At 42.8% G+C, this 23,304-nt stretch overlaps 1 protein-coding gene across 2 annotated transcripts in view; it reads left to right on the forward strand.

Moving 5' to 3' along the window:
- Window positions 1-23,304, forward strand: part of ETV6 (ETS variant transcription factor 6) — a 248,238-nt gene that overhangs the window by 176,146 nt on the left and 48,788 nt on the right. For both annotated transcript variants that reach the window (XM_050748231.1, XM_050748232.1), the window contains exon 3: window positions 16,378-16,542. In XM_050748231.1, coding sequence (XP_050604188.1) covers window positions 16,378-16,542 — 165 coding nt within the window. The remainder of the gene's footprint in view (window positions 1-16,377; window positions 16,543-23,304) is intronic.

Raw genomic sequence — 23,304 nt, forward strand, 5'->3', positions numbered from 1 at the left:
AATTTGGGCATTACTAATTCGGATGCCTATTCAGGCAAATGAGCAATGAATGTAAAGTGCTTTTGTCAGTGAATTGCCAGTGAAGAGAAGAGGGAGTGGGGGAAGTAAAGGGAAAGTGATAGAATGTTTGAGCTTTGCTTCATTTCCAGAAAGGACAGCCATTGCTTCCTGGAAGCTGGGCTTGGCAACAGGCGTGGAGGAATGGGAAAGATTTATTTCCCTTTGCCAAAGCTCAATAATTCAGCTTCAGTATTTCAAATCAATACATTTCTTGCAAAGTTTCCAAAGGCTGCATTAAAAAGGCCATTTTTAAAAATTATCAGTGCATGACAGCATCCTCCGACAAGACTGGCATGTCAGGGATGAGTCCAGTCTTCCAAACAGACAAGACACCAGTGAGAAAGGAGGCTGCCACAAGCAGGAAAGCAAAGTCAGAGCTGACAGCAAGACCAACCGCACCTGCAGGGCCTCTGGCGTTCACACACCTCATTGGTTTTGTAGAGCTCTGTCTGAGATGAGCAGCTGGCTCCCTCCTTCTAAGTGCTTGTGTGGGGAAATCTGCGACTCTAACTCCGTATTTCCTTGAAGCTTCAATTCATCACTGAACTTGGGAAAGACTAACTTGGGGAGGTCTCCATCACAATCTAGCATTGCTGAGATGTCTGACAGGCCGAGTCACTCATACTTTTGTGAATTGTTAAAAATTTCATAGTTCTGACATCTGGACGTCTTGACTTTCGGTGATAGGAGATATGGAAAGACAGTAAAAGGCTGTGTGTTTACTGTTGTTGTAATCCCCACTACAGATTCCTTTTTTTTTTTTTTTTAGAGACAGCATCTGGCACTGTCACCCGGGCTGGAGTATAATGGCGCGATCTTGGCTCACTGCAACCTCCGCCGCCCAGGTTCAAGCAGTTCTCTTGCCTTAGCCTTCCAAGTAGCTGGGATTACAGGTGCCCACCACCAGGCTAGTCTAATTTTTTGTATTTTTAGTAGAGGCAGGTTTCACTATGTTGGCCAGGCTGGTCTCAAACTCCTGACCTTGTGATCCACCTGCCTCAGCCTCCCAAAGTGCTGGGATTACAGGTGTGAACCACCACAGCCGTCCAGAAATTCCTTCTATTTCGATGTTTTATGTTCGCTAGAATCGTTCCTTAGTTCTTTCAGTGGGAGAAGCCAATCATCCCCCCTTGACGGCGAGTGCCCTTTGAGGCTCACAGCCATTTGATTCTTCCTGTGTATCCCCTCTGGTTGTTGTCTCTGTTTCTGGAGTGCAGTGGTTCCTGCACTTTGGACTGTAACCCCCTTTGGTGGGGCCAGAGACCCCTTAGATTAATTATCACGTTTCTTTCACTTACTGCCACAAAAGCCAGCAGCGATTCACCAGGAGAACCAGACGATGGGAGCTCTTTTTTATGAGACACCAAAGGGGCTCTGTGTTTCCCAGCATGAAGGCTTCAGTGACAGAGTCTGGGAGGACAGCATAGGCAGCAGTATAATTTTCAGAATCCCCACGGAAGAGCAGAGCAACTCAATAGCAAAACCAAAACCCAGTGACAAGACATCCCCAAGTCCCACCTTAATGGGACTTTTGGTAGCCTTTGGAACAGGGAAACCCCAAAAATAGCCAAGAGGTATTCACCAGAAAGCCTGAAAATGGGAGTGGTTTTGCTCATTCCTAGTACCGGTAGTGAGTGCAAGTGGCCTCGAGGAGGTCTGAAAGGTGTAGAGTTCTCTGGTTTCTGTGAACTCTGCAACTGACCAGCCACATTGATGGCCAGCTTTCAAGATAGCTGTGGAGAAGCTGCTGGGAGTGGAGGCACATTGAAAAGGTTAGGGACGGCCGGACGTGGTGGCTCACTCCTGTAATCCCAGTACTTTGGGAGGCCAGGCAGGTGGATCACCTGAGGTCAGGAGTTCGAGACCAGCCTGACCAACATGGTGAAACCCCATCTCTACTAAAAATACAAAAATTAGCCAGGCGTGGTGGCACATGCCTGTCATCCCAGCTACTCAGGAGGCTGAGGCAGGAGAATCACTTGAACCCAGGAGGTGGAGGTTGCAGTGAGCATAGATCGTGTCACTGCACTCCAGCCTGGGCGACAGAGCGAGACTCCATCTCAAAAAAAAAAAAAAAAAAAAAAAAAAAAGAAAGAGAGGGATAGGGGCAGCAGAGACTTAGATGCAAGGTCTCCCAAAAGAAACAGAAGCAGGAGATTTCAGAAAGCCAGCTGCCATTTATTTGAATGCTACATGAAAACAATAGAAGAGAGGGCTTGCTAAGGCTGGAACCATGCCATTTCGTAAAAATTTAGGAAAACTGTCTACAGATGAAAACGAGCAACAGAAAAGTAGTGAGGTCAAATCCCACACAAAGTTTTTATAAGATAAAGGAACAGAAGGAGCAGAATAGCATCCCTAAAGAAAGTGTGCCAAAACAACATGCCGTTAGAACAATTCAAAACTGTACTTACCTCTAAATGAGCTAAAAGGTAAGAAAAAGATACGAAGCGTGGGGCAAACACAACATCAGTCAGAATTAGAAAAACTTCCAAATGAGATGACAGAACTCTGGAAAGAATTAAAAGTAAAATAAAAATCATTTCAGAAATCAAGAGTAAACTAGTAAGAATACAAGATGAATCTTTACAAAAGGTGATTTTTTTAAAAAGAGAAACACAAGGGAGAAGCAGGAAATTTTTTAAAATGAAGAAACAAGAAAGGTTTTAAAAACAACTCAAGAAAAAGTGACAAATATTGAAGAAACGCAAAGAAATTTCAACATGTGGGTAATAGGAGTCTCTGGGGGGAAAAAAACCATAAAACAAGCTTTCGTCTGCATCACTGCAGTCTGTGCCCCTGTCTTCACATGGCCATCTCCTCTCCTCTGCGTCTCTCTTCTGTTTCCATATAAGGACACCTGTCATTGGATTCGGGGCCCACCTGCATAATCTTGAGATCCTTAATGACATCTGCAAAGAGCCATTCTCAAATTAGGTCTTATTCACAGGTTCTGGGGATTAGGACATAGACATTTCTATTTGGCAGCCAACATCCAGCCCTCTCCAGTCACTGAGCTAGTAACTGACAAAAACAGGATTTGAATTTTGTTTTTTCATTTTATTATAACGTGGTTAAGAGAAATTTTAAATATTTCCATCAAGTTAGCAATTCTTGCCAACAAAAGTGGAAAGCATGACTTTATATATGTATATATATAAAGTCAGAGCCTCATTCTGTCACCCAGGCTGGAGTGCAGTGGTAAAATCATTGCTCACTGCAGCCACTCGTAGGCTGAAGCAGTTCTCCCACCTCAGCCTTCTGAGTAGCTGGGACTTCAGGCATGCACTACCATACCTGGCTAATTTATTTTGTTTTTCAAGGAGATGAGGATCTTGCTATGTTGCCCAGGCTGGTCTCAAACTCCTGGCCTCAAGCAATCCTCTCACATTGGCTTCCCAAAGTGCTGAGATTACAAGTGTGAGCCACAGGACCTGGCCAACAGCATGCTTTTACAAATAGTAGGATAGCAGGAGGCCAGCCTGCAGACCACCCAGAGACCTCAGCCCATCTCACACTCTGCCCAACCCCAGGGGAGCATTTTTGCACTTGGTGGATTAGCATTACTTGTTCCATCCATGATGGGCCACTCATGCTCTTCACAGATTTTCCTGACTCCTATGTCAAAGTTAAGAAACAGACATCGGCCTTTCTCCAGAACTCAGAATATTCACATTTATATTGTAACACTCATACCTTTTCTAGCAGAGAATGAAAAGCACCTTTGAAGAACCATAAGCCATGAGTGATGACGGGCCGAAGGGAATGAGGGCTCCTACCTCTTGGCACCCCTACCATCCTGCCTCCAGGACCCCTGCCACCTACTTAGGAGTCTGCCCTTAGAAGTCGAGGGTCACCTGACTGATTCCTCCCCACTCATTCATCTGACTGCCCACCAAAGCTAAGTGTGAACAGCCTGCGTTGATTTATCATTTTCCTTTTGCCTACTACCTCTGGTACAGAGATCTTCGTGCTTTCATCCAAGTGAATGATGTAAAATCCCAGGTGGGGTGACAGAGCCAAGGAGAAAGGGGTTCTGCAGCAAGGGAGGGCCTCCCAGTATGAGCCTTGGAGTCTCAGAGGAGCCCAGGGACAAAGCACGAGACGTCCAATTACATATCTGTTGCCCTGGAAGAGGAGAGACAGGGTTCAGTTTGTGGTAGTGTTTAGTTTTCCTGACTCCAAGTGACCGTCTTAAGCCAGAGGATTAGTAACCTTTACAACTCTAATACTGGGGATATATTAATAACTGGTGAGAAAAACGATTACAGCTTTTTTATTGGTAGGTCTATAAAAGCTATTTCCCTATGAATGTCCTCAGAAAGGAGGAATAAGGAGATGAGATAGAATGGAATAGAGAGAAGTCTGTCTCTCACACACACACACACACACAAATGCAACACAATTATCTTTAAATAGAAGTTGCTTCTCCAAGTTTGTTTTTTGTTTGTTTGTTTGTTTGATGAGGCGTCAGCAACGCTGTTAAAATGATTTCATCCTGCCTGTGTGTCACAGCAGTCTGGCCCGCGTAATGCTGAATCAGCAGCAGCCCAGACAGCCTTTTGGTGGAGAGTAGATTCGACACCCAAAGGCAACCAACGGGGCCTTTGAAAGCACTTGGAAGCGCTCTCCAGAGAGCCAGGGAAGAGGACAAGGAAGAAGAGGGTGCAGTGGAATTCTCCTTAAAAGACGACATCTACTAGAAAAGCCACGCTTTGGAGGTGGTGTAGGTCAGATCTGCCTTTGGGGCCCTGTGTGTATTTTCTGAGGTCTGTTAATGTAAAAGTTTCACACTCCCTTCTCCCAGCACCCCCCTACCCTGCGCCCACACCGCCTGTCCACCTCCTGGAATTCAGTGATTATCCGGACTGTCTCCATCCTGAGAAGAGGCTTTTTAAAATTTCGCAGGAGAATAGAGACACCTGAGAGGGATGGGAACAGGTGCAGCTGAGCCACACAAAGCCAAGCCTCCTCCGTGTGAGTGACGGGCGGATCAGGTCCCTGTCCAGAATGAGAATGAATTTTACTCTGGTTACACTTTGCTTGCAAAGGAATGTTCTGCAGACTGTGCCGGGCACCAGAGATGGTCCGTGTGCAGTTTAAAAGAGCAAGAGAGGAAAGAATTTTCATCCTCCTTTATTCAGGCACCCTCAGGAGAGTATCGGTGTTCTGTGAACCCTGCAAATCCTGCAGGATCTTTATGTTCTCTGTACCCCATCCATTTCCGCTGAGGATTACAAACATTCTTGCACCAACTTTCCTCTAGCAGTTTCGATTTCTCAATAAATCTGTTTGAGGAACATTTCAACTCTTAATATCTGTTTTCCTGCTTTTTTTTTTCGTCTTAAACTCAGGCTTCTTTGTAAGCAGACATAGCAGTAAGTTTGATAATAAAAATGGCCTTTTTGCCCTGCAGTATAGGAAATGCTGCCTTAATGCCTCTTTGCTTTAGAAACTCATCCTTCTATAGCATCTCTCCTTGCGTAGCCAAGTTGCGTCATTTTACATAAAGTAAGGTTATTTGCAGTGATTGACCTTAACTACTATGAAGAAAAACTTTCAATATGTTAGCAGTGATGTCTGTAATACCTGAAGAAGGGACATTCCCTATTTAAGGTCAGGAATGTGCGTTTCAAATACAGAAATGACAGCTCAAACATTTCATTGTTTCCCCTTCTAAGTGAGAAGAGGACACCCTTCCTGTCTCTCTTTTCTGTTTTTCTCCCCAAAATATCCAGAGAGATACATATTTCTCTTCTGAAACCTTATTTGGTTTTTGCATTACATCACAGGTACATATTGTCAGAACCATTTGCATACACAAGACTAAAAAAATACACTAAACGGATTCTCCAGGGATCCATGGATAAACTTAAGGTAGTCTATAAACTTTGAAATCACAGGCAAATATTCGTGTGCATGTGCCTGTGCATTTTGAAGGCGGGGGGTTTGTGAACTCTGGCTGAATTCTCAAAGAATCCTGTACCTTCTTCCTAAAGCTGAGAAGTACTTGCTCTCATCTCTTCCTTACTCCCTTATTGCTGTCCCTTCCCCATTATCTTTTTTTAAAAATATGGACTTTAATTAAAATGTTGATGCTTAGATCGCCGTACATTTTCTGCATTGATTTTCATTTTTAAAATATTGCGTTACATGACTTCATTACTGAAACTTTGTAAAGGCACCCCTTAGATTTTGCACCTGAGGCAAATGTCTTACTTGCCTCAGCCTAGCCTGGGGCCTGAGTGGGCTCCTCCTTCAGCCTTCTTTCCTCCTGCCTCTCCCTGATCCAGGCTGTCTTCCGCAACCCCACCTGAGCCATTTTCCCAGCTTGCACGCTGACCATTCAGTACCCTCCTCAAAGCGCTGTACTGGGCTTCATAGCTCCTGCCAGAGCCGTCGCACACCTCTAAGAATGCTTGCTCCGCTTCTGCGGCCCCAGGGAGCTGCTGAAAGTATGTTGGTCTTCTGGAGACATGGGACAAAGTGCAGCTCATCTACTATCCAGTCCTTGTCCTACCCAACTCCCCAAAATGCATTGCGCACTTTCTGTGTACCAGGTGCTGTGCAGCATCTCTATAGGGATCACCTCATTTCATGCTCACGTTTGCCCTAAGAGGTGAGGACTGTGCTGGACTCCATTTTACTGCTGGGGAAACGGATTCAGACACGTAACTTACCCAACGCTAGTAAGCAATGCAGCCAGTATTTTAACCCAGGACAATTTGACTCTGAAACCCAAGGTCTGATCTAAAATGCTACATGCCTTTCACCACATTGGACTTGCTGCCCAAAAGCAAAAATGAGAAGAAATCTTCTGAGTCATGTTTGCGAGGCTGAGTGGCAAGCTCTGGGTCCGTTTTGCTGTCAACAGGTTTTCGGCTGAAAACCCCTTTGTAGCTAAAACCAGGTAAAAGTCAGAAAAATCCACAGAATGAAGTTTATAAGGGAAAAAAAAAATCATGCGAGGGAATTGACTGTGACTTGGGATCTGAACATGAACATACAGTGTTCTTGTTCTTGGACTTCTGGCTGAAAGACATGAGTATAACCTTCCACCCTCCACTTGGAAACTTAGTGCTGAGATACAGGCTAACCTTGAGGACAGAAATAGGAAATATTTTGGAACCTCCAATTCCCTAGTGACAGAATTTGTTTGCAGAAAGCAGCTTTGGTCGGATAGCACAGTCAAGGTTAGAGGCAGACCCAGAGGAGTGAGATGGGGAGCCTGTCAGAATGCATCCAAGGCTGGCCTGGGGGTTTTGAGCAGATTTGCAGAGAGCAGGCTGGTGGGGAAGGGAAAGGAGGCAGAAAAGGCTCCGGAAATGTGCCTCTGGGAAGCAGCTTGAAGGGCTCTGAGGACACTTGGTTTTCTTTTGAAGGGCAGAGTACAGGGAAGAATTCTAAGTAAACCCTGCCCTCGGCAAGCAGAGGTCAGAAGGTGCTCTACGGGCCCTGAGCAGAATTCGGGATCTGCAGCTAGACCAGGCCTGCCATGAGAAGTTGAGTTTATGGTTTATTATTCCTCATTCGCTTGCATTTTTACAGTGCATTTTAGAGTGCAAGGCACTTTTACATCCATTATTTCCTTTAACCCAGAGGAAGTTCACTGGATAATACAAAAAGCCTGGAGCTGGAGTTTTGGTCTTTAGGTTCATTGTGACCTTGGGAAAGTCCCTCGGTCTCTCTGAGCTTCAGTTTCTTCTGAAAATACGGTTGTGCCAGCTTTAGCTCCCTCGCAGAATAGATGATGGCATGGCATGGATGCGGAAGCATCTGGTAATGTTTTGAACTGCACAGAGCTGAGTGTCCTGACCATCAAAGCCGGAGCTGGAGTAAGTGATGAGATGTGTCGGGGAGGAGAGGGGTGCCAATCACAGACTGCAGAGCTGGCTCAGATGTGGACAGCCTAGGAATGGAAACCTTTGGCTGTACAGTCTGGCATTACCTGGGGACTGTTATGTGCCAGGCACCATGTGCAAATCACTGTGAAATCCCCTTCAGCTACCTGCGTGGACATTTTAACTCTTAACACATGTACCTAACAATTCACAATTTCATCTCCCAGACGGTGGAAGATGCATTGAGGAGCATTGCTAATTTGGACTCAACTCTGACAAATGAGGAATTGTCTGGAAAAGTAGAAATGATAGGAGAGGGTGAGAATAAAAACATGATCTTAGGATTGGGGAAGGGAAATGAGAGACACGAACAGATGTGTTTTCTTGACTTCAGGCAAATCTTTAAAATTTAGGAAAAAGTACTTAGGATCTCATGATCTGAATGCGGAGACACAACTCAGAGTCATTTGGGCTGCTCTTGAGAATGAAATCCTGGTTTATCAACTGCACATGACCCTCATTGGAATAAGAAGGAAGGGAGACAACTAAAGAAACTGATGAGGCTATATTGGGGATATTCTCTGATGAGCTCAATTTTTAAATAAGTGTGTGTGTGTGTGTGTTTTGAGATAGAGCCTCACTCTGTCACCCAGGCTGGAGTGCAGTGGCGCGATCTCAGCTCACTGCAACCTCCGCCTCTTGGGTTCAAGTAATTCTCCTGCCTCAGCTTCCCGAGTCACTGGGATTACAGGTGCCCACCACCACGCCCAGCTCATTTTTGTATTTCAGTAGAGACAGGGTTTCACCATGTTGGCCAGGCTGATCTCAAACTCCTGACTTCCAAGCAATCCACCCACCTTGACCTCCCAAAGTGCTGGGATTATAGGTGTGAGCCACCACACCCATCCCTTAAATACTTTTTTAAATATAAAAGTAACACATGCTTAATAGAATTGATAAATAAAAAAGGAAAAGGAGACAGAGAATATCACCTACAATTCTACTGTATCAATTGCTTTGAATATTTTTTATGTTGTATTGTATTTTTCTATGCATTGAGATTATTATATATGTACACATAGTATTTTTCAATATGAATACATACTCTTTATCATGCTACTGTCTGCATTAATTTTCTATCATAGATATTGTCAGTAACTATTATTTAACTATTTCCTTATTGCTGTTCCTAGTTTTTCATTATTAAAAATAACACTGCAACAGACATCTTTGTGCATGAAAGATTCTTCCACATACTAAGTTATTTCTTTAAGGTAGATTCTGAGAAGTTAACATTTACAGGGTTCTTAAAATATCACTAAGTTGTTTGCCAGAGAGATGATGCCAATTTATCTTCTCACTGTTTTGTGAGTACCAGTCTAATGAGCTCCGATTTTTAAAAAGATGTATATAATGGATGAAAAAGCAACTTAATGAAAAGAAACATATAAAGGAGAGTTTCTTAGCTCTAGAATTTTAAAACTTGAGTGAGCTGCAAACCATGGAATACGCTTAAGACAACAATAAGTGTGGGCAGCAGTATAAGAATAAGCATGATGTCAGCCTGCTGATGGAGTTGGATGGCGTAACATCAGCAAATGGCAAAGAAACCAAAACTGTTCAACTTCTTTCTCTCTTCCATGAAGGAGAATGATTGTCAGACTGAAACAGGTAGTGCAAACACTGGCAGAAGGGAATTGAAGCCCGAGATGGGTGAAGTGATTGAAAAGCCAACTAAGTTCTGAATAAATGTAAGGCTCTTGGCCCAGACAAATGACGTCCCAGGGTCGAGAACTCAGAGGGGTGAAAGATAAGCCACTGGCAGTGATCCTACAGGGTTGTGGGAAATGGAAGCTGTACTGAAAGAATGTAAACTGTTGTTAACCTGATTTTAGGAAGAGAAGCTGGGGAAAATGTGTGTGTATGAAATAAAACAGCTAACCTGATGGAACTTCCGGATGAAATTCGGGACAGATTTTCAAACATACATGTTACGAGTGGAAGACATTATCACTTTGGAACCAGCCATCTGCTCCTCATCCTCTCTCCTCATCCTCTTTAATAAGGTTGCTCTAAGTGTTGTAGTTGCTGTATTTCAGGATATCAGGAAGGCATTTCATTGAATTTCTGATGGTGCTTTCATGGATGAGCTTGGAAAATGTCCAAAACCCAGAGTATTTAGATGGATTGATAATTGAACAACTTTTCCCAAAAGGAGTCAATAACTTGATCAGTATCCATCCAAAAGGAGGTGACTGGTGTGTCACCAGGGTACTCCTATCTCAGCCCTATATAATCTGTACTTTGTCAGTAACCTGTGGAGGTGACAGATGCTTAGCAAAGCTGTAGATGATGTGAAATTACAGAGTATAGATGCTAGAAATAGATGGAAATCTGGAGAGACGGCAGCAGGCTGAGATGATGGTTAAAAATAATAAGATAAAATGCAGTATCAATTAATATACATTCTTACAGTTGGGTTCCAAGTGCTAGCTATACATATGCAGGTAGAGTGAGATTATAAAGGTGATTATAATAATAACAGTACAAAAGCAATAGCTAATGTTTATTAAGTGATTGCTCTGTGCCAGATATTAGCCTGTGTGTTTCATATCATCATCATTTGTATAATTTTACTCTGCACTAGTTTTATGTCATCTGAAAATTGTGTAAGTACATTATCTATGATTCAATGATATTTAATTCACAGGTTGAAAGTTGTCCTCATTTTTCAGTTGACGCCAGCAAGACACAGAGAGGTTAAGTAACTTGTACAAGGTCACACAGCTGGGAAATAAAGGTTCCATGCTTTTGCTCAGTGCCTGCATGCTTAACTACTGTGAAACTTTTTCTTTTTAAAATTTAGTCATAAATTTAATTTGATGTCCTGCCAAACGACCAAATAAGCTTAGAGAGTTACGTAGTTTTTAACGTGGGCTTGGAGCCAGATCACCTGGATTCAAATGTCAGCTCTTCCATTTCCTGGCTGGGTGACTTTGGCCAAGTCATTTAACTTCCCTGTGTTCTAGTTTTCTCCTCCATAAATGGGGATCGTTCCTGTCATACAGGATTGTTGCAGGGATTAAATGAGTTACATATGCAAAGCATTTAGAATGACTCCTGGCACGTAGCAAGCCCTTGCTTACAAGTAAGTGCTTTGCTGTTATTAGGCTACACAAAAAGCACTATGGTGGGGTGTTAAGAGTTGAGACTGTAGAGCTAGACCACCTGGATCCCTGTCTTGGCACCATCACTTCCATCTCTGTGTGCTACAGTTTTCTCATCTGTAAAAAAAGAAGAATAATCATTGCAGCAATAAGATTCAGTGTAAATGTTCAATAACTGCTGGCTGTTATTATCAATAGAAGTATATTGTCCAGAGAAAGAAAAATGCTAGTCCTGTTCCTACTGCTGCATTTGGGAATTGAAGCCACATAAGATCGCTGGAGGAGACAGGCAGGCAGGTTGGTGAGGGTCTACAAACTGCGGTGGAGGAGTTAGCTTCGGACCAATTAAGAATGTTTCATCTGGAGGGAAAATGACTAAGCAAGGACATGGTAACTGTCCTCACTGTGTTGAAGGTTACAAAATTGGTGTGTGTCATGGAATCAAGTTATGAGACAACATGGGATGTTGGGAAAAGTCAGGGGATCAGGGGCAGGTTGATCCTGAGTCAGTCTCTTAACTTCCAGGCTTGAGCTTCCATCTTTCACATTTGATGATTCTGTCTCCAGCACGTAGAACCTAGAGCAGATTCCTATTTATACAGAAAGTTTGGATAAAGAGTGGTTTTGCTGAATGGCTACTGTAGCAGAAAAGCTTGAACTGAGTGTTGCTCAAATCAATAAAATCACCAAATGACTAAACCCTGTGTTTTCTATCTTTTAAACTGAAATCAGAATGCAACAGATTTCACTGGGCTTTTGTGAGAATTACATGAAGTAATCTGTATGAAAGCACCTTATCAACTCTGAAGTACTACCCCAATGCAGGCAGTTATTTTGGTTGTTGCCATAGCTGGATTATAACTTTTCTAAGAATTAGAATATAATGAAACACTCTTAAGCATTAATCTGTCTTCTGTGATTCAGAAGATCCTTCAGGAAGTTACAAAATCTCAGGGTCATGGCCGTGGGCATGGAGTAATTCTGTAGAAAAAGATCCTGGCTGTATTTGTATTCTTTGGCTTTTTGGATTCAAATTAAATAGGAGCATATTGACTACATTAAACCCTGAAGGGAATAGAGATCACATACTCTAAGCCCTTCATTTTACAGATGAAGTCACTGAGCCACAGAGAAGCTGAGTGTCCTGCCCAGAATCAAATGTTAATTCACGGCGGATCTGGGAATAAAATCCGGGGTCCTGTCTCCCAACATGTTTTTCATCATTAGTTGAAGAATATCTCAGAAAGTCTGAAATCAGGTGAAAATCTACTAATGAATGTGGCTGCCCCTTAAAGCATGGAATTGAAGAAATATTAGAAATAAATTTAAGGGCCTGGGTGTGTCACCGAAGGATATGACACCATATACTTGACCTACTCGGGAGTGGGGGAGAAGTACAGTAGACTTTTTAGTAACTTTCTTAATCACAGCGGTTTGTTTTCTCTGTACAACTTTCTTTTCAAATATTCTCTGAAACTAATTGGCATTAAAAATGCTGATCTTAGTAAATAGTCCTCCAGAGGCGTGATATGTACACAGGGAATAGTATAACATGGGTGCAGAATCATGGTCTCCCTCTCTCCTTTTTGTCCTTTTCCTAATCATCATTAACATCTATATTCTTTGACTTTGTTGAATTAAAGTTGCAAGAGATGGCCGTAAATAAAGCAAGTTATGTATGTACCTCCCTCGTTCTGCCCATGCAGCTTCTGTTCCGTTTGCAGCTGTGAGCCACGTAAGACTCTCAAGACCAAGCACCCATGAGTGCCTGGGAACAAGTAGCCTGTGAAGGGAGGATTTTATTCCTGGATGCATTAAAAGCAGAGTCCCACCTACACCTCCCTCCTCTTCCCATTTATAAATCTACTTCTCCAGGGATCTACAGATTTTTGGGCTATATTTTTAGTCTGTTGATAATTTGAGAAAGTCTCCAAGTATCTAAGTCTTGGATGGGTGGGAGTCAATTCACTCAGTCTTTTTTGAATCCCTAATTGATGTTCAAAACCAGTCTCAATTCTGGATCTGGATGGGACTTGCATGTTGAAGTACAGTGTGATGGATAAGCACAGATTCTGGAACCAGATTGCCTGGGTTCAAATCTCCACTTCTCTCATTACTAGGGTTACGTGACCTTGGACAAGTCCCTTAAATGCATCGGGCCTCAGTTTCCTAATCTGAATCCCTATCATAGGGTTGTGTGAGCATGCAGTTGAATGAGCTAATATCTATTCATATAAAATGCTTAGAGCAGTACTAGGTGCATAGTAGTGTTTAGTTAATGACTATTAAGTAAATTAAATCAGCCTGATTAGAATTGCCTCCAGGTGCAAGGCTGTATTCCATTTAGACACTGTAACACACAAGGTCTTAAGGGCTTTAGGTTTAAGGAAAAGGGGCTTCTCCCCCTCCCCCGGCTCAATTCTACACCATAACCTTTTTATTCTATTGAATTAAAAAGCAAGTAACAGTGGGTCTTGACTTTGAACACCAAAGTGTATCAAGCCTCTTTCCAGCTTTGACGAACGCGTCCACCTACTTCTCTCTTTATGCGAAAGGAAGAACAGCGACGCTGATAACTGTATTGAGTGGCCTGGAGCAGGTAGCTTGCTCTGTCAGGATCACTTTTGTGTGACTGCTGGGATCGCCGCAGTCTCCCCTGTAACTTGCTAGGTCCCTCTTGTACACAAGCCCAGGGCATTCGCGTCGGTTTCTGGTGAGGGGGTTTCCACACGGTGGCCCTGGTTGCTTCAGGGGCTGGGTTGTGGGAGAGATTAATGGGAAGTGAAAAGAGAAACTGTTGTGCTTAACCGGCAGAGCTGTTTGGAGTGTGACTCTTCTTGTATTTAGGGAAAAGATTACTCATGAGTATTTTCTTCCATAGAATATAAAGAACCTCAAATTACTACTTGCATCCCCCACCCCCTTCTCACCCGCCTCCCTCCATTGCAGCGTGTCCTCTGCAGAAACTTCAGCATTTTACTCTCATTTCCCCTCGCAAGCGGGATTCAGTTCTGTATTTGCTTTGGGGCCCTTGTTTCCAATAAGCCACCCCGTACTTTTTCCTGTTTCTGCCCGAGCATCTTCTGCTCTCTGGACCTCTCACCTCCAGGCACCTTCCTAGGCCTGAGGGACCAGACCCTGACATATGTCCCCAAATGGGAACTCCCTGTGTGAAGGAGAGGAAGGTCCATAATAACAAATTGCGGTGCCATTCTTGTTCAGAGGTGACACCATTGACAGTAAGGAGTTAGGTTTAAGGTTTTTACCAGTTTGAAAATGGAGATTTTGCTGAGTAACCCTCACTGCCACTCCTACCTCCCTGTGATTCCAGATACGTGTTTTCAAGGTCATTGGAGAGACTTGGTACTTCCCATATCCGTGGACTGTTTTTAATAGGCATCACTTTCTGGCCAGTCAGGAGTCAAAAACAAAAACCTTTAGTGACTGTATTTTATTCTAAAGATCATAAAGCAGTAACACACCATAAATTATTTGAAATTCTCGTTTGTTTCCATGTGAAAAAAAAATTATCCTAAAAACACCAAGAAAAAAAAAAACTGTTAAATGCTCATCTCTAATGTTCCAGTGCCCAGTAGTTCTTTTTTTGGTGCACTACAAAAAACGGGTTTCGGTTCTGGGGGGCTTCCACAGGTTTAGAGTAAGCCAACTACCATTCCTCAAAACTACACTTTGCAAAGGAGCCACCTGGAATGTCCAGAGGCCCTGGAGAATTTGAGCCGTTTGTTCCCCACTTCAGCACGTAGGAAGAGCACCCCATGTAGCAAAACAGATTGTTCTTTGGCATGCCTGCTTTAGGATGAAAGGTGATTTTTTCCAGGATCAAACTAAGGGACACTTTTATAACACACTTGTGAAGTCTTCTTAGCAAGTTTAAGTAACTTACATTGAAAGACGGAAGCTCCTCTTAGCAACACTGATGCCGTTGCTGTATTTGAACTATTGATTCACACCATGTGATTTTAGAGAATGAAGATCCATTGAACATCTAGCTTCTTCTGACAAGCAGTTCTTAAATTTGGTCTCATGTGTCCTTTTGATTCGTAAAAAGTAATGGAGACTCCAAAGAGCTTTTGCTTATGTAGGTTATAGCTATCTGTAGTTACCATATTATTATATAAATTAAAACTGGGTATTTACAAAATATTTATGAATGTAGCAAGTAAAATAGTAAGCCAACTCTATATTAATGCGAACATATATTTTAAAATACATTTTCCCAGACCAAAAGTAATTTGTGAGAAGAGTGGCATTGTTACACATTTTTGAAAGACTCTTGAAAGTCCGGCTTAATGGAAGATGGCTGGACTGCCATCTCTGTTTCTGCATTCAATCTTTGCAAGATCACAATGTCGTATGCCTTCTAGAACATTCCACCTAAGAATGAGAGTGAAAAAGGCAAATAATTAATATTGTTATGATAAGATGTTTTACTTCATAGGGACCCCACAAAGGTCTCAGGAACCCTGATGGGTCCCGAGATCACAGTTTGAGAACCAGTGTTCTAACTTATCAAAGATTTCCCACAGCACCTGAGCCAACCTCTCAGCCTCTGCTCTGTACCCCTCTCCTGCCCACTTGGGTCCTACTCAGAGTTCAAGTACCACCCCACCAGGAAGCTCTCATGTCAGTGAGTAGAATAAAAAGGCAGAAGACTTTTATCCTTACCTTGCCCTCTTATTCGCAGAGGCCAGCCTGATGGTTTCCCAGAGGCTGAGTGACTTGCTCTTCCTGGAAGAACTGTCAGGGAACATTTCATTAGTTGGCAGCTTTGGAAGGTCAAGCCCAGCTCTGGAACATTCTTTCTTCAGAAGGACCCTGGGCTACAATCAGATCAGCTCTGGATCTGAGGACCCTCCAACCACACTGACATGTGTCATAGTTCTGAGCCCCCATGGGTGCCTTGGGCACCCTGGAACAGCGCCTGGAACTGGGCAAGGAAGGGCAGGTCTCTAAGACCTACCGTCCCTTAAACACATAGAAAAGGATCTTTTTCTCATTTTGCCTCTAAATAAAAGCAAAAGTGTTAATCTGACAGCACACCCCAGAGTAGGGTTTGGTGTACAAACTGTTCCCTGGACCCCTCTTAGAGGCTGCTTCTGGGTCTGGAGAAGCCCCCGGTGGGGCGGCTCAAACAAGGGCTGGAGAGGGGACTCAGAGTTGAACATAAGGGCTCTTGAGATGTGGAGACTCAATTTTGTTAACTATTCAGAGATCTCCTCCGTTTATTCCAGCTGTCTAACTGACAAGACCTTTCTCTCTTTCTTTCTGCCTCACGCTTTCTCCAACAGGCTTGCAGCCAATTTACTGGAGCAGGGATGACGTAGCCCAGTGGCTCAAGTGGGCTGAAAATGAGTTTTCTTTAAGGCCAATTGACAGCAACACGTTTGAAATGAATGGCAAAGCTCTCCTGCTGCTGACCAAAGAGGACTTTCGCTATCGATCTCCTCATTCAGGTGAGAGTCTGGACTCTTGGCATATGCTCCACTTGGCAAGTCTGTTAGTTAGTGGTTGGTCTTTACCACCCCTCACCCTGCCCAAGAAATCCCAACAGTGAGTCATCACAAGGAAGGGATGACGATGGAAGGGAGTTGAAGGAAGATTATACTGGCATGAGCCAGTTTGAGGAAAGAAGAGGAAGCGTTTACAGACCAAGGGGGAGAATTTTAAGCTTAGGAAAGGAACCCAGTTTAGTCCTATGGACACTGAAACTTAAGGGCTCTAACTGTGCCACTAAGAAGAAAAAGAAGGCTGGCCATGGTGACTCACTCCTGTAATCCCAGCACTTTGGGAGGGCGAGGAGGGTGAATTGCTTGAGTCCAGGAGTTTGAGACCAGCCTGGGCAATGTAGCAAAACCTCATCTCTACAGAAACTTTAAAAATTAGCTGAGTGTGGTGGTGCACACCTGTAGTCCCAGCCACTCAGGAGGCTGAGGTGGGAGGATTGCTTGAACCAAAGAGGTGGAGGCTGCGGTGAGCTGAGATCGTACCACTGCACTCCAGCCCAGGTGACAGAGCGAGAACCTGTCTCAGAAAAAGAAAAAGATGCCATTCTGGCCCTTCGACTCTCTAAAAGAGATACCTGAGAGTGAGTGCAGGCTGTGAACTGCTCAACCGAAAACAGAGAGGAAGGAGGAAGATATAGAAGGGCTAGAAAAGAAAGTAGAAATGGGGGAACTGCCAATAAAGACTGGGAAATGGGAGATCCTAGTAGCCAAGGCCAGTTTAGAAAGGCTTCAAGTGGTTTCCCTTAGAAGCAGGACTCGTTTGAGGTAATGCATCTTGTAGCCTGTAGAAATCCTAAAAAATACAAGCGGAGGTCTCCTCGGGTTCATCTGACTCAGAAAGCTTGTCTAATTAAGGGCCCTGAGACTGCGTTAGAAGATTTCAATTCAGTAACAAACATCTCTACCTGCAAAGTGTATTGCTCATGTGGATAAGGCTTCAAAGATTTGTCTCAGTTTAATTTCCTAAACCCTGTGGATATTTAGAAGGTATCTGTCTGGAAACTACATATGTCAAAGGGGAACTGTGATCTCAGGTTTATGCCTCTTGCGGGATTAGTTACTGAAGTACTCAAGGCCCTCCTTTTACTGAATCCCATTGCAGACCTCGACTCTGATGTAACTTGACAAAGGGTGAGGATCCTGCAGAAGGTCTTGGTGTAGTCCCTAACTATGTTCAACCTTTATTTACTCCTGGAGACCTGCCAGAAGTTAATAAACTAACCGTCAGGAGGAAACATCCCTCATTATAGGAGATGAGATAAAGCCCCAGCACCCATATCTCCCCTGTTCTTCCCAATTGCCACAGACCGTTTATATGAAGAAATGCTAAAGGAGAAGTTCCCCAAAAGTAAGAGATGTTATTGAAACTTGAAAATTTGTGTCTCCAAAAACAAGTAATTTGGAAGGGACACAAATATACCTGAAATATTTTATCTCAGATCATCAATTCTTTATGTAATCTCACAGTAAGAAAACTATAAAACAGCCATATAAATAAATAAAACTATCCTAAATAGTTCTTTTGAACTTATTACAAAATAATTCCCTTTTCTATTCCAGTGGAAACTCAGAGATATACTCAAAGAGGCAATGTTATATATCTGGAGGAAAAATCCCTACCTCTTTAGTGTTCCAATGAAACCATTCATGTAAAGCAAACAAAGGAAAATACAGCGGTGGGTTTTGACTTGATTTGACTTGGACCTTGGGCAAACTTTCCTCCCAAGTCTTCATACATTTCCCCTTCATCCTATCTCAGGTGCTCCTTTTTATAGCTGGTTTATTTTCCTCCACAGTGACCTCTCAGCGTTATTTGTGAAACTGGGTTCTCTCTGCTCAAAGCTATGAACAAAGATATGTGAAAATCTGTCCGCAGTTCCTTGCCACTTTGTCCAAAGTATTTGTCGGGTGGGCCATGTGAAAGATGGTGCTGCTGTCGAGGAAGTTGCTGTCCGGTTAGAGGCAGGATTGCATTGATCTAAAGGCCAAAGAAGGATGGAGGAGGGCGAGAGCAGAGTAGGATGGGTCTCAGGAGAGAAGGAATGGAGTTGGTTTGGACCGTGAAGAATGGGTGGGATTGAGTAGGCAGAGGGTAATTGGCACAGCATCACCAAGTATATTTGGGTGATGGTGAGAATACCTACCTGATAAGTAGAAGAGGCAGAAAAGGCAGGAAGGCCTGATAAGCCTGATGCACTAGAATGGATGTTGAGATGCTCTAGATCACAGTTAGGAGGTGGCAATAGACATTCATTCCATGAGTATTCACCAAGCAACTCTATGCCGGAGGTACACAGGTACAGGCTAAGGGAGTTCAGAGATTACAAGGGCCATTTCTAGCGGGATTATCAAACAGACCTCATAGACATGGTAATGGAGCCTGACTTTGAAAACTTGGAGAGGTAAACAAGAAGGAGATGAGGAAGTGTGTTAAGGAGATGTAGGCCAGCGTACAAGGAAGAGGAATTCAGAGAGAAGGCTGCACATGCTAGACACTCCCTTTGAAACATGGTCAAACATCCCTCACCATACCTCTCCGGATTGTCTGATTGCCTCCTCACATTTCAAACTGGTGGACTGTCTCCTGGAAGTCATCCCTTGACTGCCTTCCCTATTTCCCTAATTCCACTCCACCTTCCTTTCTCCCATCTTGTTCTACCTCCGTCTGGGCTAGGTGCTGTTTCTCTTTTATCTTAGAGCATTCTCTACCTCTGTCATGGCCCTTGACACATACACACACACACACATACAGTGTTATATACATTGTTTGATGGTTGTTTGCTACTCTGGATCCCTCCCCTAGAGTGGAAAGTTCAATGTAGGCAGTGATTGTGTTCTATTAAGCCGCCAAGTCTCCAGTACCTAACACCAGGGCATGACATCCAGGTGGCACTCAACAAATGCAGGTTGAATGATGACCCAGTTTGACAGTACCCAGGTTAAGAAGTTTGGATTTTATTTTACAGGTAATTGGAAACCACTGGAAAGTTTTGATCAGGAAAAATATGATTGGAGCTCTCTTTTTGCAACAGACATTTGCCATCAGTACATAGGGTAGATTCATTGGCTTACTTAAAGCAGGAAAGCTAGTTAGAGTCCTTGCTGTGATCCTAATGGGAGGCAATGAAGCCCAGACTGGATCAGTGAGATCAAAATAATGCTCAGGCCCAAAGTGGCTAGCTAAGATGGGGAGCTGACCTGGAAGTAGTGGTAAGAGTTCATTTTTGAGCACGCAGTGCCAGTACGTTCAGGAAGACTTGTCCTGTTCTCCAGTTGGAAATCTAAAACAAGAGGCAGGCCAGAGCTAGGAATAATAGATGTGAGCATCATACATCATCTCCATTATGTAGAATTTTATGAGCTGGGAATAAAGATAAATTTATACTGAAGGTAATTTAATTAAGGCACCCACTAGAAAGCCATGGACAGAATTTCAAGGTGATGCCTGCCAGCAGGGCCTACAGGACAACTTATCACAGAACACAGGAGTATTGTGAATGGGTTTATAAGACAGAATTAAGAAGGAGTTGAGAAGACCCATCTCATGAAGGGATCACCCAGCAAGAGGAGGAAGGCCACGGGCATTCTCCTTAGGCAAGGGCAAGATCTAGATTGAAAATCCTTTTTATTTTCCAGATGTAACATTTGTCACTGTTTCTTCTGACGTGGGCTTTCGGCTTTAGCAGTTTGGTGTAGTGGAAGTCCTCAGGCCTGGGTTCTACACCTGGCCCTTCACAAATCACATCACTTCACTTGGCCTTATTTTCCGCATCCACAAAATGTGGTTCTCACCACGTGGATCCTAAGCTTCCTTCCATCCTTAACAGTTCAGCCCAACTTCAGCACCGAAACAGTGTTAAGTTTCTAGCAAACACTGTAGCTATCTATGCTGTCTATATATGGAAACAACATTCCTTAACACAACTCCTCTCCAATGTAGAGAGGAGAGCACTGGACCCAATGAATTATAATTACCTGAAATACAATTATACCTTAAGTCAAATACAGTAGACTCCCTGAATGCCATATTCATTGACCAGCTTAACAAATTACATTTATCACATCCACTTCCAGGACAAGAATCCTCCATTTTCAACCCCTAGGATAAAGCAGGGAACATTTGCCATGTGCTTTAAATAATTATATGGTCTCTAACCGCAAGATTTCAAGGTTGAAGACAAATGGGATATTTCCTTTGGAATAGTCTCCCAGTTGGAGGATATAACAGATGACAAATTTATAACATTTGTAAAGTTGAAGAATAAATGGAAGGGATCCCACTTTTATAAAACTTCACCTGAACAGAATAATTTTACATAGACCTTGGGCTACTAGATAGTTATCACATTAACTTGTTCTTGTTCTGAAGTAACTTAAATTCAGAGATGTATTTGATTACCTGACTACTTTGAGACTCTGAGAAGACTCATTGACAGGAAGGAACGTCTAGACAGGTTGGCATTTGTATTAACCCTTACTTAGGGTTATCCATTGCATGACATTCAGGTGGAATGGATTTAGGTACCCATTATTTTCTATGAACAAGGAAACCCACAAGTTATTATCAATTTAATTCATGTTACGCTCACTTGCTATCAATGCTAAAAAAGGGAAAGAAACATATGTTCAGAGTTCCTTCAATTCAGCAAAAATGTATTGGGGATTTGCTAAATATATTGAGGATTTTAGAAGACTAAAATCTGCAGTCTTTTCATATACTAGAGTGTGATTTTGCAAATTGTTTCTTCCCTTTCCAACCCACCAGAACCTTTGTCTTTGGAAATATGCTTTGCTTATATTTTTCAAATATAGTAAAATTTTCTTTCAAAGTTAAACCAAAAATACTGGTCTTTACATAGTATTTCTTGAATCAGTTGGCCTATTAATTTCTATTAAGCAATGGTAGGTTTGCAGATTGAAGGACTGTGTCAACTGGCTGTTTTAGAATTAAGTCAGAGAATCCAAGGATATAGGTCACAGAAGGGAAATTATAGCCCTGAAACATGGGAGTTGTAGCAGACATGACCCTTGTCTGAAGACACCAGAGTTGGCTCTTTCTTTACTCTGTCTTTCAGCAAGCAAAAAAAATGTGTATCACACGTCAGAGAAATGCTTAGATAGGTCACTTATGGGAAAGTCATTTTCTTTCTTTTTTTTTTTTTTTTTTTAAGACAGAGTCTCGCTCTGTCGCCAGGCTGGAGTACAGTGCTGTGATCCCGGCTCACTACAACTTCTGCCTCCCGGGTTCAAGTGATTCTCCTGCCTCAGTCTCCTGAGTAGCTGGGACTACAGTTGTGCACCACCACACCTAGCTAATTTTTGTATTTTTAGTAGAGATGAGGTTTCACCATGTTGGCCAGGATGATCTTGATCTCTTGACCTCATGATTTACCCGCCTCGGCCTCCCAAAGTGCTAGGATTACAGGCGTGAGCCACTGCGCCCAGCCGTCATTTTATTTCTTAGGCTCTTCACTTGTCCCATTTGTGAAATGGAGGTGATCTCCCACCCTGCTGTCATGTACTTGAAAAATGCAAGTTTTAGCAATGTTAGGGTTCTACTTTAAACTTACTAAACTTGAGAAGTTAAAAGTCGGAGAGACCTAGGTAGCCCTGCAGATGACGCTAAACATTGGTCATACAAGTTGATGTGATGGTAACGTAGGGAAAACCAACTGCACAGTGCTTCCTTTAAACACATACTTATTTCATAAAGTTCTGTTTTCTCGAGAGCTTATTTTGTTTATCTTACCTTATATTCTATATCCAGCTGTAATTGTCTTACTGTATCTGTTTTCTAACAGATTTATTCTTGTCTTAAATATAATATTTAAATTTTCCCACAGCCTGTTCCTTTTTTCTCAGGGTCTCTGTGTATAAGACATAAATATTAAACCAAATTTCAAATATTTGTTGCTAAGTAAAAGACTAATTTATTTTTGTGGTCACAGAAGGCACTCCATATTAAATTAAAAGGTTAATTCAACCGGCCTGCAAAAATGCATTGAATGGAATGCTTAGAAACTGGGACCAGGCCGGGCGCAGTGGCTCACGCCTGTACTTCTAGCACTTCAGGAGGCTGAGGGAGGTGGATCACGAGGTCTGGAGATCGAGACCATCCTGGCTAATGTGGTGAAACCCATCTCTACCAAAAATACAAAAATTTAGCCAGGCATGGTGGCACGCACCTGTAGTCCCAGCTACTCAGGAGGCTGAGGCAAGAGGATTGCTTGAACCTGGGAGACGGAGGTTGCAGTGAGCCAAGATCACGCCATTGCACTCCAGCCTGGGCAACAGAGTGAGACTCTGTCTCAAAAAAAAAAAAAAAAAAAAAAAAAAGAAACTACGACCAAGCAGAGTTAGAAAACTAAGCAGCCCCATTACATGAATGGGCATGTTATGCACTGGTGTTTTCACTGTTGAATTTATTACGTAAGTTAAGGGACCGAAGCCTAGGGCTTCATCCTGAACCCATCAAAGGTAGAAAGGGTCCAACAGAGAGAACATTCTGACACATCTAAAAAGTACCTCTCCCACACCAGGCATACTCTCACTTTAAAAAAAAAAAGTGGCCAGAAGGAAACTGAAGCCTCTGAATAAAAACCAAAGAGAAGAGAGAGCTGTTTGCAAATTTAAGAATGTGTTACTTAATCTACGTGTAAGATTATGTACATAGCAAATCATCACCTGAAAAATGCAGATTTTAATAATGTT

The sequence above is a fragment of the Macaca thibetana genome, chromosome 11 (genome assembly GCF_024542745.1).
Source record: "Macaca thibetana thibetana isolate TM-01 chromosome 11, ASM2454274v1, whole genome shotgun sequence".
Lineage (NCBI taxonomy): Eukaryota > Metazoa > Chordata > Mammalia > Primates > Cercopithecidae > Macaca > Macaca thibetana.